The sequence below is a fragment of the Rhinoderma darwinii genome, chromosome 2 (assembly GCF_050947455.1).
Source record: "Rhinoderma darwinii isolate aRhiDar2 chromosome 2, aRhiDar2.hap1, whole genome shotgun sequence".
NCBI classification, from domain to species: Eukaryota; Metazoa; Chordata; class Amphibia; order Anura; family Rhinodermatidae; genus Rhinoderma; species Rhinoderma darwinii.
In genome coordinates, this window is record NC_134688.1 from 40,635,008 (window position 1) to 40,651,607 (window position 16,600).

The 16,600-nt window shown below is 40.3% G+C and overlaps 1 protein-coding gene across 2 annotated transcripts in view; it reads right to left on the reverse strand.

Annotated features, from left to right (window-relative positions):
* Nucleotides 1-8,926: 8,926 nt before the first annotated feature.
* Nucleotides 8,927-16,600, reverse strand: part of CWF19L2 (CWF19 like cell cycle control factor 2) — a 128,320-nt gene continuing 120,646 nt past the window's right edge. For both annotated transcript variants that reach the window (XM_075851586.1, XM_075851585.1), the window contains 2 exons: nt 11,386-11,487; nt 8,927-9,186 (listed from right to left, as the gene is read on the reverse strand). In XM_075851586.1, the coding sequence (XP_075707701.1) occupies nt 9,046-9,186; nt 11,386-11,487 (243 nt within the window). In that variant the 3' untranslated portion in view covers nt 8,927-9,045. The remainder of the gene's footprint in view (nt 9,187-11,385; nt 11,488-16,600) is intronic.

Sequence of the window (16,600 nt, forward strand, 5' to 3'; positions counted from 1 at the left end):
ACGCTGTGTCGTCACTCACAGGTCCTGCATCGTGTCAGACGAGCGGGGACACATCGGCACCAGAGGCTACAGATGATTCTGCAGCAGCATCGGCGTTTGCAGGTAAGTAGCTACATCGACTTACCTGCTAACGCCGATGCTGCTGCAGAATCAACTGAAGCCTCTGGTGCCGATGTGTCCGACACGATGCAGGACCTGTGAGTGACGTCACAGATCTGCACTTCCAGAAGCTGGGCGTTCTGAAGAGAAGTGGATAATACTTCTCGTCAGAGTGCCCAGCTAGTAAAAGTATTAAAAACGCCCCGATGTACGCACATAATACACGCCCAGTTGGACCTTTACTTTAAACACACCCACTTGTACTTTTGCAAGCCTCCTTTGCATAACTACAAAAATGGTCATAACTTGGCCAAAAATGCTTGTTTTTTAAAAATAAAAACGTTACTGTAATCTACATTGCAGCGCCTATCTGCTGCAATAGCAGATAGGGGTTGCAAAATCTGGTGACAGAGCCTCTTTAAGCCTAAAAGTTTGCCAAGAAACGGATGACATCTATATGGGTAGGGGGGCGTTGAGCCCCATTCTTTTATACCTGTTGCTTACTTATAAGGAAGGATCTCTATAAAATTTGATGAACACTCTCCATTCATTACAAATACGCATGGACTGCTGTCAATATCGAATTATTTCATTACACTGTATATATGCTATGAATGAATGAATGCAAAAATCCAGTATATTGCTATCTTTTATATGCACTGTCTGTACATGTTAGTTGTTCTTCTAAAGCAATTTTATACGAAAAATCAGTAAAAGTTATATTTTATATATAAACATTTTCTTTCTATATATATTACGGAGAATCATATAAAACAAGTCTAGATGGTGGACTTTATATTGCATCATCATTCATCATTTCTCAGAATATAGTGACAGAAATTGTGCAGTGTCCAAAAGCGGATAAGATCGGGCGCCATTTATCAGTGCGACACCGGCCACATGTATATGAATTATTATTTATTTACCGCATGATTATACCCTCTTATTATACCCGGATGTACCCCGCACAGCTTACATGTGCCCCCACATTATAAACTGAAGTACCAGCAACACCCCAAACAGAACTATTACCAAGCAAAATCTGTGCTCCAAAAGCAAAATGGCACTCCCTCCCCTCTGGGCCCCACAGCATGCCCAAATACCAGCTTACGTCCACATATATGATATTTTATATCCGGGAGAACCTGCTCAACATTGTATGAGGTATTTGTCTTCAGTGGCACAAACTGGGCACAACGTATTGTACATTTAGATAGCATATCAGTGGAAAATTTTAATTTTCACTTTGCACCATCCGCTGCGCATTAACGCCTTCGCGCACCACGACAATAGCATGTCGTGGTGCGGGGGGGGGGGGTTATATATGTAGCGGGCTCATGCGCTACGCCCGCTCCATATGCTGCAGGTGTCAGCTGTGTATTACAGCTGACACCCGGGACTAGCGGACAGAAAAAGCGATCGCGCTGTTACAGGAGCCTGTAAAAATGACATTATACTGCAATACATTAGTATTGTAGTGCATTGTACCAGCGACCTAATGATCGCGCGTTCCAGTCCCCTAAACTAACAAAATGTGTAAAAAAAAAAAAGATTAAAAAGTTATAAACCTAACATAAAGTCCAAAATATCTCCCTTTCCCATGTTTCCTCTAAAGTAATGTAATAAATAAAAAAATAAACAAAATTGATATTGCTGCATCCGTAAAAGTCCAAACTATTACAATATACCATTATTTATTTCGCACTGGGAACGCCATAAAAAAATAAGAATTTAAAACGCAAAAATCGCTGTTTTTTTGGTCACCTTAGCTTTTAAAAAAATATTCATAAAAAGTGATCAAAAAGTTGTATGTAAAAAAAAATGGTACCAATAAAAACTACAGCTCGTTTAGCAAAAAATAAGCCCTCACACCGCTCAATCGACCAGAAAATACAAAAAACTGATGCCTCCCGGAATGTGGTGAAACAAAACATTTTGTTTTTTTAACAAACAGTTTTTACTTTGTAAAAGTAGTAAAATCTATAAAAAAAACCTGTATAAATTTGGTACCACCGTAACCGTATTAAGTCTCATAAAAAATTTAAAGTTGTTGTTTTTACCGCACGGTGAAAGCCGTAAAAACGAAACACAAAAAACAATGGAGGAATCACAGCTTTTTCCAATTTCAGCCTGCAAAGAATTATATTTTCAGTTTCCCAGTACATTAAATGGCACTTTAAATGGTGTCACTAGAAACTACAACTCCTCCCGCAAAAAATAAGCCCTCACACCACTCTATTGACGGAAAAATAAAAAAGTTATGGCTCTTGGAAAGCGGGGAGGGAAAAAAATGGATCAGTCCTGAAATGGTTAATTAATTGGGAGAAATTGCTTTACAAATGTTGGTGTGCTTTTTGTCCTTTATGAAAATGAAAAAAAATGCAACATTTTTGTGGAAAAGTGTTGATATTAATTTTCACGGCCTAATTCTAATAAATTCTGCAAAAGACGTGTGGGGTCTAAATGCTCACTATACCCCTAGATAGATTCCTTAAGGGGTGTAGTTTTCTAAATGGGGTCAGTTTTGGGGTGTTTCCACTGTTTTGGTCCCTCCAGGGTGTTGCAAACGCACTGAAAACCAATCCAGCAAAATCTGTGCTCCAAAATCCAAATGCCGCTCCTTCCCTTCTGAGCTCTGCGTGGGTCCAAACAGCAGTTTAGCACCACATATGGCGTATTTCCGTAATCGAGAGAAGTAGCTTTACAAGTTTTGGGGTGATTTTTATTCTTTATTCCTTGTAAATATTATTTATTTTCACTTTCACAGACAAACTCCAATAAATATTGCAAAAGACCTGTGGGGTCAAGATGCTAACTATACCCCTAAATAAATTCCTTGAGGTGTGTAGTTTCCAAAACCGTGTCACTTTTGGGGGATTTCCACTGTTTTGGCCCCACAAGACCTCTTCAAACCGGACATGGTGCCTAAAATATATTTAAAAAAAGGGAGGCCCCAAAATCTACTAGGTGCTCCTTTGCTTCTGAGGCCTGTGTTTCAGTCTATTACCACACTAGAGCCACACTGGGATATTTCTAAAAACTGCAGAATCTGGGCAATAAATATTGAGTTGCATTTCTCTGGTAAAACCTTCTGTGTTATAGAAGAAAATGTATTACTAATGAATTTCAGCAAAAAAAAATAAAAATTTGTACATTTCCCCTCCACTTTGCTTTAATTACTGTGAAGCACCTAAAGGGTTAAGAAACTTTCTGAATGCTTTTTTGAATACTTTGAGGGGTGCAGTTTTCAATATGGGGTGCTTTATGGGGTCTATCTAGTACATAAGGCCCTCAAAGCCACTTCAGAGCTTAACTGGTCCTTGAAAAATAGCCTTTTGAAATGTTCTTGAAAATATGAGAAATTGATGCTAAAGTTCTAAGCCTTGTACCGTCCTAGAAAAAGAAAATAATGTTCAACAAACGAAACAAACGATGCAAATATAAAGTAGACATATGGAATATGTGAAATAGTAACTATTTTGTGTGGTATTACTATCTGTTTTACAAGCAGATACATTTAAAATTAGAATAATCATACTTTTTGCAAATTTTGGTGTTTTTCACAAATAAGCAATGAATTTATAAATATTTTCACTAACATAAAGTACAATATGTCACGAGAAAATCTCAGAATCGCTTGGATAGGCAAAACAATTCCAGAGTTATTACCACATAAATTGACACGTCAGATTTGAAAAAATTGGGCTGGTCCTGAAGGCCAAAATTAGCTTGGTCCTGAAAGGGTTAATAGCGCCATCCTATTAGCCCTAATATGTCCTAATAATAGTGCTCCCAAATACTGTACTGCAGTATTGTGATGGTGCCAATAAGTAGATAGTTCCATAAACATAGTGCGACCCAGTAAATAGTACCAGATAGTGTTCCATATTTAATAGCGTCATCCGCAGTGCCCCCTTTAAAGTGCACTTCTGTAAATAGCACCAATAATTCAGACCTACTAAATTATTTAGACCCCAAAATAGATTCAGACCTAAACCGGACCTCTAAGCCTCTAAGTGACTTTAGACCCCTCAGACTAGACCCCTATATCAATTTAGACTCCAAATCCCGAAAAATAAATTCAGGCCTTAAAACGAAACCCTTAAATTAATCATACCCCAGATCAAATTCCAAAATAAATCCAGACAAAAAGAAACCCAGACTTCATACAAGACCCCTTCTTCACTCCCCAATCCTCTTCAGGTCAGGTTACTGCTACACTGGATCTTAATGGCATCAGGAGCGAGGAGTAGTATACCGGCCATTACCTAATAGATTAAAGCTAACTACCACCCGCCTTTGCCAATTAAATTTAGATCTTCTGGGCTGGTATTCATCTCCCCCTGTAAATGAAATTATGAGCTGGCATTAATCTCCCTCCCCCAAATCAAATGCCGAGCTGCACCGCAGGTGAGAAAGCACATCCTTGGCGGTACGGCTGTATGCACAGGTTCAGCTGTTAAGTGGAGGAGCAGACACCCCTGTTGATTGCTGCTCCACCAATCAGCGCTGCCTCCCTCTTTAATATGCCCTAGCACCCGCACACATAAAAGACGCCAGTTGTAGGTGGTTGTAAAAAAAAAAAAATATATGCGATTTTTATTGCTAGCAGCTGCCGCTGCCCCTGGCACTAGACCTTCAGTGCCTAGTGCTAAATATGGTCCTGAAGCGATCTGTAAATGTTTTACTTTTGAGTGCAAATATAGCTTTAAATAACATACAGTGTATAGGTTCAGATAGCACCAGATACTGGGTGGAAGTGGTTTTGCACAGATAGGGGCCCAACCCAAATGATGAGTATAAAAGAAAGTATCCAGCAATAATTAGGAGCAGTGTCCACATATTTTTGGCCATATAGTGTATATACTGTATGTTATTTATAGAGTATAAAAGAAAGTATCCGGCACACCAATTTAAAAAAAAAAAGTAACATTTTTATTTAAAAAAAACGTTTTGGTCAATACGACCTTCTTCAGGCACTGAGCCGTGCTGGAATACTGCATAGATGAGCGTTGGTTGTGATAATAGCGGCTTGTTGCTTTGTCATGGCGTCATTTTTTTCAAATTGGTGTGCCGGATACTTTCTTTTATACTCTTTAAATAAAATACAGTATATACACTATATGGCCAAAAGTATGTGGACACCGCTCCTAATTATTGCGTTCAGGTGTTATAGCCACAACCATTGAAAACCGGTGCATAAAATCAAGCACACAGCCATGCAATCCCTCAGTGAAACATTGCTAGTAGTATGGCTCGAACTGAAGAGCTCAGCGACTTTAAGGAGGCTCTGTCACCAGTTTATAAGTGCCCTATCTCCTACCTAATCTGATAGGCGATGTAATGTATATTACAGAAGTGGTTTTTATTTTGAGAAACGATCATTTTTTTAGTAATGTGGTTGTGTTCAGATGGCACTGGTTTCTTTTGGGTGCTCGAGGTAGGGTCCCAACCCGGGTATAGGTTAAGAATTTGTAGTCGGCACACCTTGCTTGTGTTACAAAAATATATATCTTTATTGGATGGATGCCAGAGGCTACATGTGCGACATCGACGTTTCGGTCGATAAGACGTTCGTCGGGCACTGAGCCGTGCTGGGGACTGGATCGGTGCAAAATATAATGCGTATGTAGCGCTGCTATAGTGAGTACTGGGCGGCTTACCGCTCTAGATGGGCTTAGCGGTAAGCCGCCCAGTACTCACTATAGCAGCGCTACATACGCATTATATTTTGCACCGATCCAGTCCCCAGCACGGCTCAGTGCCCGACGAAGGTCTTATCGACCGAAACGTCGACGTCGCACATGTAGCCTCTGGCATCCATCCAATAAAGATATATATTTTTGTAACACAAGCAAGTTGTGCCGTCTACAAATTCTTAACCATTTTTTTAGCAAGTTATGAACAATTTTAGATATATGCTAATTAGTTTTCAATGACCAACTGAGCGTTTAACTTTTTACCAAGTTGGCGTTGAAAAGAGAAGTGTATGACGCCGATTGGTCAGCGTCATACACTTCTCTTCATTCATGCCCAGCTTGTTTCTCTGCACAGCGTGATATCGCGAGATCACGCTGTGACGGGAGTCCCTCCCACAGGCCCTTCACCGGAGCGATGGAAGAGTCAACAGACCTCGCCTCCAGCCGTGCCAGGAGGTTTATCTGAATCTGCAGTGGCTGGAGGCGATGTCTATTCAGTCAGTGCAGTGAAACAAGGTGGGTCATAAATGAAGAGAAGTGGATGACACCGATTGGTCAGCGTCATACACTTCTCTTCACAACGCCCACTTGGCAAAAAGTTAAAAACACGCCCAGTTGTCTATTAACTAATTAGCATAAATCTAAAATTGTTCAGAACTTCCTAAAAAATGATCGTTTTTCAAAATAAAAACCACTGTTATCTACATTACAACGCCGATCAGATTCTGGTGACAGAGCCTCTGTGAACATGGCACTGTCCTAGGATGACCCCTTTGTCACAAGTCAGTTTGCGAAATTTCTGATGTGCTAGATCTTTCCTGGTCAGTTGTAAGATCTATTATAGTGAAGCAGAAACATCTAGAAGTAATAACAGTTCAGTCATCTTGCGGTAGACCATGCAAACCCACAGAGCCAAAGGGCATGGTGCAAAGAAAGGGCCTATCCTCTGCTCTATCTCTTACTATAGTGTTCGGAAGGGCTGCTGTAAGTGACATCAGCACAAGAACTGCCAAAATATCTGAACATATTTACAGCGCCTCATTATAGTAAACAGGAAATTTGACATAGAACTATAAAATACAGCAGTGGATAACGGATGTGGGAAGAACACGAAGAGGGTGGTGTGGCAAAGCACATGATGCGTGAAACAACCACAGCCAGAATTCACAGGGTGTATACAGCGGTATATGTTGCTTTAAAAGAGCGCACTCACCACCTCTGAGTTGGGCCGACAACACTCCATAGTCCCACGCCACCTCTATAGATGAATAAATAATGCCCTTAGCAGCTGGAACTCCCACAGCAATGACCAGCTTCCAATCACCTCCTGATTATACCCTGTATTACCTGACTATTTGGATTCTTGGAACTGGACCTCGGCTTTGTTTTTGCATTAACTCTTCTTCTCACTGATATGGACATTCTGCTCTCGGCTGGCTTTGACCTCGGCAACTCCAGCTCATGTATTGATGCGTTAACCTAAGTGCAGCAGCGCCCTTGGAGACTCTTTTTCTTGCAACTCAGCATACCAATTGCGGTCTTCATCTGGATCACCGGTTTCGAGTCCTGGCAGCAGCAGCACATATATTTCTTATTGCCGGTTATCATCCTACACCGGGTTAGTAGTATCTGTATTATTACACTACATCTCACCTGGGTAACCTGCACCATGTGGCGCCGTGTTTTTTGTTTCTCTATACCAGCTTCCAATCAGTATTGCTCGTAAGAATAGGATGCACAGTAAATATATTTTTAGGCTATGGCTGGAAGTGAATATTGCCGTGTTGCGACCCACAGGTTGCTGTGAACGCGTCACTACGGTCCCAAGAATTCCTTCAAGTTTGGATTTCTTGCGACTGTAGTGTCACGGCCAAAGTCGCATTTTGCCCTAGCCTTATTGTGCATCCTGTCTTCTTGCAATATCCTACCTGTTATTCCAGCTAGTTTCTACACGGACTGTGGGACATTTGCTTCAGGATTTGTTGATATCCGTCACTCAATGTCACAGTCCCCCCTAGAACAGAGCCATCCCCTTTTACCAGTTGGCAAGGTGTTCTTTTCTTCTCCATACATACCTTTGGTGTACTTGTTGACTGTGGTCAGCAGATCACATGTAAGGTTTCCTTTCTGGTGAATCTTGTAGAATCATCATATTTGCGCATAGTAGACCAGTCCTCACTAATCCCACAGAAGCCAAATGTTGGCAGTGATGTGGATATTTTTGTTCCCATAACTTACCAGTCTACAAGATCTTGCTTTGTGTCAGTACAGACCATACATACATGTTAAGTATCTTTAGCAAGAAAGAGCAGTTTCAGGTGTACCTGCGCAGGGCAGTCTACTCACTCAAAAGCATGCTGGTATATTAGTGAAAAATGTAAACACTGCAAAAGACGGAGAACTTAATTTTCATAGTAAGATTTCTGAACACTATTCAAAAGAGCAGATTCTTGTGAAAAGCAGCTCTGTAGATAGCAGTGATGGCTTATATAAACGCCTCTTTTATCCCCTTGAGAATCAGATCAATTTTGGCCCTTCGACAAAGATTTTTTTTTATTTTGCCTCTTTGAATTCTGGTGGTCGTAAGGGCATTGATTGCATCACAGATATTTTGCTCGGTCTCTGTCCCTGTATTCCACAATGCTTTTTGGTTGCGGCATACAAGAGGTTAAACAAGGCCATTTAAGTGGGGCTACAGCTGTGTGTTACTGCGTTTCACGACAGCATACTTCAACTGGATAAAGAGGTTGTTTCACGATTACATTTTTCACTAATATCCCAGCATGCTTTTGAGTGAGTAGACTGCCCTGCGCGGGTATACCTAAAAACGGGTCTTTCTTGCTATAGATACTTAACATGTATATATGGTCAATTGGAATAGTTTTTTTTTAAAGTTTCCCTGTGTCTAGATATTGCTGTTACAGACTTGTTACGGCGCCCTTTGTTCTTTGGATTTCTTCTTGGAACGTCCACCTAATGTGTCCAGAGTCGGTGGTCACACAAGATTACAGGCATAATGTTTATTTCATTACTTCATTATACCTTTACTTTTGAAGTGTACCTTACCTTTAGTCTATATTTAAATAGAGAAAAGTAAGAATATTTAGTATTAAAAAAGAATTCAAAAATCTTTTATTTACAGTGTTTATTAAAAAAAATTTAAAACTTTTTGTCTTTGCTTTCCGATCATATCCATACACTGAACAGTAAACTTTACAGACGGTACAATGTATACAATGAATAGATGTTACTCTTTTGTTTTTGTGAAATCAAAGGCCTTCCACCATTGTGCAAACTGTAAAACCTTCTTCCTCTGATCATCAAAGTTCTCCCGCACTGCTTTCCTCCAGACTCTAGGCTCCAGATCCAACATGCCGCCAATGATTTCCTACAAGACACAAACATGTTATCACATGCTGATCTCTGCAGATGCCACCAAGTTCCTCTACAGAGGAAACTTCCCTCAGACAATGCATTTTCAATTGCCCATTAGGGGAGGTCCACCACCAAGGACGGCCCATTGTTTCTAAAGGGACTAGGGGATTACCACCCCCTGATCTGCTCATTATTAGTTAACTTGTACAAACTGAACCCCTTTAAAGATGTGGTCTGAGATTTGAAAAAGGACGCTCTCTTTTTCCCCTAAACAGGGCCGCTCTTGTCTCATTCAAGTGATTGGGGTTGAGCTGCAATACCAGACACAGCCCATGGACAAGAGTGGCGCGGTCTCAGGGGGGGGAAAATCAGATCCTTTTTTTCCATCTCAGACAACCCTTTGAAGGTTTTCAGAATAAAATCGAGCGATGATATACACCACACTGATTATAACATGCCCTCTGTGTAATTACCAACCTTTCTACAATATGCCACAAATATGTGTGATAGGAAAACAAAGTATTATGTATGGATAGGTTAATCAAATTATTCGATGCTCATGTGTGGCATAGCTGAGCTGTCCTGGGGAGTCGCTCAAGCCATAAATAGATTAAAAATAAAGTCAACTTTTTTTTTGCATACAGCTCCGAAGCAGACCTGTGTCACCGGACTTCAGACAAATGCTGTGTAGTATAATCTCGCAGTCATATTCCCTTCCATATGTCCACTTACTTATTATTTCACCTACCAAATGTATCATGGTAAGAAGTAGAGGGCAGATAGAAGGAAGTATAACTGCAGGATCAGACAACACAAGGTTTGTTTGTAGTCTGTAACCATAGAGACACATAAGTCTGCATAGCAGCTGTAGTCCCAAGATGGTAGATGATTTAGATACATTGGAGCAACACAAGCTCTAAGATATATTACAAAGATTCTAGATTTTGCATTTGTTAAACGTAGGCAGAGCTTCACGTTACAAATCAGAAAAAAAATAACATTAAATGGAAAATTTCAGTCCACAAAGAATATTTTTTAGGATTTATCAAAATTAAATGCGTCTTCTGGGCACATATTATTTTGGGCACCTTCAATTTGTTAGCCAGCGCTACTTACATATAGATCAAGGCTCCAGCAGCCAGATATACTATTCCGCCCCGTCCCACTGTCACATGATTAGCTTAACCACGCCCCTATATTGGTAGTCCGTAGTAACGACCACCTGTCCTCCACGACTGAGTCAGACATGCCCCCAGTGGTCAGCATATCATATCATCATGTGACCAAATCTCCCTGTTTGCGACCATCGGCGCATACGCGGTTGTTTGTCTGCACTAGGCGGCATCATGCAGAGTAGTAGAGGGAGGAGTTTTGGCATCACGTTGGAGGAGAGGGAGGGTTTCGTGCTGGGTGTGAGTTTGATGGCCCACCAATTTCAGTCTATTCAGCCAGAAAACGTCACGTGGTGGTCACGTGACTGAAGAGGTAAATGGTGGAACAAGATGAAAAGTAAAAGGAACATCGCATCTGACTGCAAGAGCATCCATCTATATGTAAGTAGCGCGGAATTACATATTAAAGGTGCCCAAAACTAAACTTGCCCAGAAAAACCTCTTAACTGTGCCCTGTTAATGCACTCTCAGTTATAGTATGGTTTCTACAATGTAGCAGCTTGAGGCCAATATCAGCATGCCATTTTTTTTCCACACCAGGAAATGTGGCAGCCGTATGTGATATAGATCAATAGTTGCTCATTCATGTGACAACGAAGTGCTTTTTAGGGTAGGAAATGGTGCATCATGGGACTTAACTGAAGTAAAAAGTATGGGATTTATACCTCTTCATCCGTGATCTTCCCCCGTGTTGGGGATTTATAAATGTAAACTTCTGTAATGACTGAAGTTTTGCTTTCAAATGTCATAGCCATACAGAGAACTTAATGGATATCAAGTTAGTAAAGAGGTTCCCTATGGACCAGTGAGTCAGAGTTACACAATGTGACAAATGTCATTATGGTATTCCGATAGTAGGACAGACTTGTACATTGCTTTCAGGTACTGGACTCGAGGTAAGTGAATCAGAAGGAAGTCACTACTGGCTCCTATGTCAGAAGTGTATTCAGCAGGCCGTGAAGTCACAGGATAAGCGGCATTTACTAATGCTCACAACCAATACAATGAACAAATCTGTGGTAACTAAGGCATACAAATACCTTGCCGAAATAATGTGGGAACTTGTTGTGATCTTCGATAACGTGAGCAAAACCTCCTTGAAGTCCAAAATCCACCGAGAAATAAGGCAAACCTTTTGGAATCTTGAGAAAAAAAACAAAACAGTTCAGATCATAGCATTGTGTGAATTTATAATACAACAACATAGGGGCCCCGTTTGGTTTACTAGGCAAAAAAAAAATATTTAAAGGGGTTTGAACAATTCCTTTTTGTTAGAAGGGTCGCCCAACGATTGCTGATCCAAGTGATCAGCAACATAGTGTTTATAATCCCTGCAGCGCTACCACAGGGGAAATGAAGCATTACATACTTCTCACTGAAATAAATTGGCTGCCAATATAATGAATAGGCTTGCTGGGTCCTCCAGAGTGTGAGATGTTCGATTATATAAATTTGCTAATAGATTTGGATCCTGAATGCGTGACCCACCCGCCCCCTCTATTTTAATTAAACCAGGCAACCCGTGACAGGTTTGAGTACGACCCATAATCTTTCCTACAGCAATGCGCTGGTTATATAACACGAATGGGAAGCAAGGGTTAAGTAACTCTAACTACTCAGTATGGAGCACAAATTTAATTTGTGCACTCTCATTTGCGGATTCTCGCCCCTTGCACATTATATGCCTGTAAAGAGTAGAGGGGGAGGGGAAATTAAAGCTCTTCTTTGCATTTTCCTGGCTCTGGATGTCACTTGTCAAGATAATTCAGCCTAACAAACTTAACTGTATGTATGTATGTATGTATGTATGTATATATATATATATATATATATATATTCCACATTAGCACTAACTACTATAATACTGTCCTCTATGGAAAAGAGGAACGGGTAGAAGAATTGTAATCTTTTGCTGAAACCGTTTTCTCCACCATTCGCAAATATGGCACATTGATAGTATCTGTTGGGGGTCTGGCTGCAGGTCCCTCTAATGATCCCTAAAACAATGGGTCGCTTTGGTCCCCTTCAGCTTTAATCAGGAAACACCAGGTGGGCACATTGTGGTCTATGTATGGTGTCTATTAGTATAGTCCATGGAAGGTAAAGCGGGTAGGAAGCTCAGGATTTGCCACAGCCATTTTTTTTTCAGCGGAGGTCTCATGGCTATTTATTCAATTCTCTAACATATTCTTTTAAGTGTGTCAAAAGGCGGAGGTGAATTTTCTTTCTCCAATTAGAAATTCTGAATAAACATCAAAACTGTACAATAAAAAGTAAAGTCGAATGAAGGTAGAAGTAGCCTGGTTAAATCAAATAACATCCCAAGCCACCAGTACGCCTCCACATCTATAAATACTTTTCATTTCTACATCGTATTAGAGCTAGTCTGTATGGAACGAATGGTTGATGACGTGTGAATGGAACCGAGAAAATCCATATAGTGTCATCCAAAAGGTGAAGGGGTCTTTTAACTTGTCCATGTTAGGAATAAATAAGAAAGCTCGGTTTCATTTGGCGCTGGGGAATATTCTCCCTCTTCTTTAATAAGCCACATCAGATCTGTTCCTTTTATGTTATTTAAAGTGGAAAGATGAGATCAAAGTAGAGACCTGTGAAAGGACCTTCGGTGCCTATGACATTTGCTAGTAAGATTTATAAATACATCCTTTTGATCATTTAAGATATTTCAACCTAAAACGTTTTCTTGGTTTGGTTACTTTGAAAACAAGCTAAAGCCAAACTTATAGTTTAATAAGTATTAAATAGCTTTTCAGAATATAACGAAGTTTCTTGCATAGTAATCTTCAAAGTGGGGGGGGGGGGTGTGGTCCGGTTGCCTAGCAACCACCTGACTTCTGGTCTGTGTGACCACCATTTCAGTAGGTAGTGATACAAGAAGTTTTGCCTGAATCCCCTTCTAATCAAACAAAAAGACAGAATAAGAACTTGTATAGGACAAAAAACATGCAAGCCAAGGGGGGTGGGGGAATACAGAGGCAAAGGATAACAAGTTTTATATTACATATATTACCGAGAGGAAGGATGACATTCGGAGAGATTTATGAAAGGCTCATACGTGGAAAACGGGAATGTGATGGATAAGGAAATAGCTAAAATAACGTGAATATCTTACCAGGGTATTACAAGCATCTCTAGAAGGAACTGAAAACTAATAAAGTCCAGGGATTACAGCAGCCTCTGCACAGTTTCAAACAAGAAGTCTCTCAAGTGTGAGAGGAGTGAGGGTAGGAGTGGCAAGTGTAATGCGAGTAAGAAGGCACTTAGAAAGAGTGACCCTGACCGGCTGCAGCTCTACTAGATTCGGAAGGAGAGGCCTGCAGCACAAATGGTTGAGCTTTGAAGGTAAAGACTTCACAAAGGGTTCTGTAAATAAGGATCCTTGAGCACTGGAAAGCTATTACTTTTCACTGGAGGTATGCTTCAAAAAGTGGAGTAAATGTATAACAGGTCAGAGCTGGCGCAGAGCTTGTTCCTGTTTTAGAATATGAATTAGTATTGGAGACATTTATCAATACCTGTATAATATATAATAAAATTAAGCAGCAGATCACTCAGATTAATGTCAGATTTTACAAATTGCCAAAGCCTGCACCTATGACAGTTCTGATAAATCTGCCCATTTATGTAGTTAACATTAATTTATAGGAGGTTATAAATGGTTGAGAGGAAAAACATCAAACTGAATAATTTAAAAGTGTCAAGAACCATTCTCCCCATGCAAAAATGGCTCAAAAAAAAAAATCAAAACTTGTTATTTGTCCAAATCTTTTTTTCTTTCAGACAGACCAGTATTAATTCACTAACTGGAAGAAATGTCTGGTTAGTTTCCAAACGTAATGAAATGACTTTGACTGGATCGACAAACACATCAGGATTGCGTATTATGGCCAAAATATTAACTAATTCCTCAGGTTTATAATTTTTGCAGGATGCAGTCTGACCTTGTGATGTTGGGGGAGAATAGGGTGTCAGTACTTTGTGGGGTGTACTGAGCAGGTGCTGGGCAGCCCACCTGATTTATTACTATGGGCGTGCCCAATTGAATGATAGCCAGCATGTGCACTAGGGTATGTTCAGACGTGGCAGAGTTCTCTCTGGCAAGGATTGCAGAACCCCATAGAAATAAAGAGAAAAAAATTAAACTTTATTTTCGTTACTTTTATTTAAGGGTAAGATTTGGGACATAGGAATAAGAGTGATAAATAGACAGCCTAATTTACAAAATGTTATACGAGCAACCAGTGGGAAATAGATTCAAGTATAAAATTGTGTCTGTGTGAGACTAGGACATTAAATTTGACATTCAAAATGTCAGAGAGCCCATGGGCTGCTCCAGATATAGTGTGAGATTTGTCATTATAAGAAAAGCTACAGCTGCAGACAGCTCGACCTCCATAGAAAAGACGTATAATGGGCATGAGTGGATATAGCGAGGCTGGACGTCTACGACAGATGAATGTAGTGGCATTACAGGCGGATCACACACTGGCCTATGTAGATGATGGATAACAACACCTTAATCTATCCCCTAAAATGATCAGATCTGATATAATCTCATCAGCGAAACATGGGAGAGAATTAATCTTCGCTCTGCAAATTTCAAATTGGAATTAGAAGTAATCTCAAATGTAGGATAGCAATAATCTATGGGAGGAAAATAAAAGAGAACGAAAGATGACTTGGAAGTATTATAGCGAAAAAATAAAGTATGCTAGATTCAGTCTTTACACGGCATTAAAATAGTGTAAACTGAAGATAGACAGATAGATATGAGATCGACAGAAATGAGAGATAGATATGCGAGAGAGAGAGAGAGAGATAGATATGCGAGAGAGAGAGAGAGATAGATATGCGAGAGAGATAGAGATAGATATGCGAGAGAGATAGAGATAGATATGCGAGAGAGATAGAGATAGATATGCGAAAGAGAGAGAGAGAGATATGCGAGAGAGATATGCGAGAGAGAGAGAGAGATATGCGAGAGAGAGAGAGAGATATGCGAGAGAGATAGAGAGATATGCGAGAGAGATAGAGATAGAGATGCGAGAGAGAGATCGATAGATATGCGAGAGAGAGATCGATAGATATGCGAGAGAGAGAGAGAGAGATATGCGAGAGAGAGAGATAGATATGCGAGAAAGAGAGAGATAGATATGCGAGAAAGAGAGATAGATATGCGAGAAAGAGAAAGATAGATATGAGAGAACGAGAGAGAGAGATAGATATGCGAGAGATAGAGAGAGCGATAGATATGAGAGAGAGAGATATGAGAGATAGATATGACAGAGAAAGATAGATATGAGAGAGAGAGATAGATATGAGAGAGAGAGAGATATGAGAGAGCGATATAGATAGATATGCGAGAGCGATAGATATGCGAGAGAGATAGATATGCGAGAGAGAGATAGATATGCGAGAGAGAGAGAGATAGATATGCGAGAGAGAGAGAGAGATAGATATGCGAGAGAGAGATAGATATGCGAGAGAGAGATAGATATGCGAGAGAGAGATAGATATGCGAGAGAGATAGATATGCGAGAGAGATAGATATGCGAGAGAGATAGATATGCGAGAGATAGATATGCGAGAGAGAGATATGCGAGAGAGAGATAGATATGAGAGAGAGATATGAGAGAGAGAGATATGCGAGAGAGATAGAGATAGATATGCGAGAGAGATAGAGATAGATATGCGAGAGAGAGAGATAGATATGCGAGAGAGATAGATATGCGAGAGAGAGAGATAGATATGCGAGAGAGAGAGAGAGATAGATATGCGAGAAAGAGAGAGATAGATATGCGAGAAAGAGAGAGATAGCTATGCGAGAAAGAGAGAGATAGCTATGCGAGAAAGAGAGAGATAGCTATGCGAGAAAGAGAGAGATAGCTATGCGAGAAAGAGAGAGATAGCTATGCGAGAAAGAGAGAGATAGCTATGCGAGAAAGAGAGAGATAGCTATGCGAGAAAGAGAGAGATAGCTATGCGAGAGATAGATATGCGAGAGATAGATATGCGAGAGATAGATATGCGAGAGATAGATATGCGAGAGATAGATATGCGAGAGATAGGAGAGATAGATATGAGAGAGAGAGATAGATATGAGAGAGAGAGATAGATATGAGAGAGAGAGATAGATATGAGAGAGAGAGATAGATATGAGAGAGCGAGATAGATATGCGAGAGCGATAGATAGATATGCGAGAGCGATAGATAGATATGCGAGAGCGATAGATA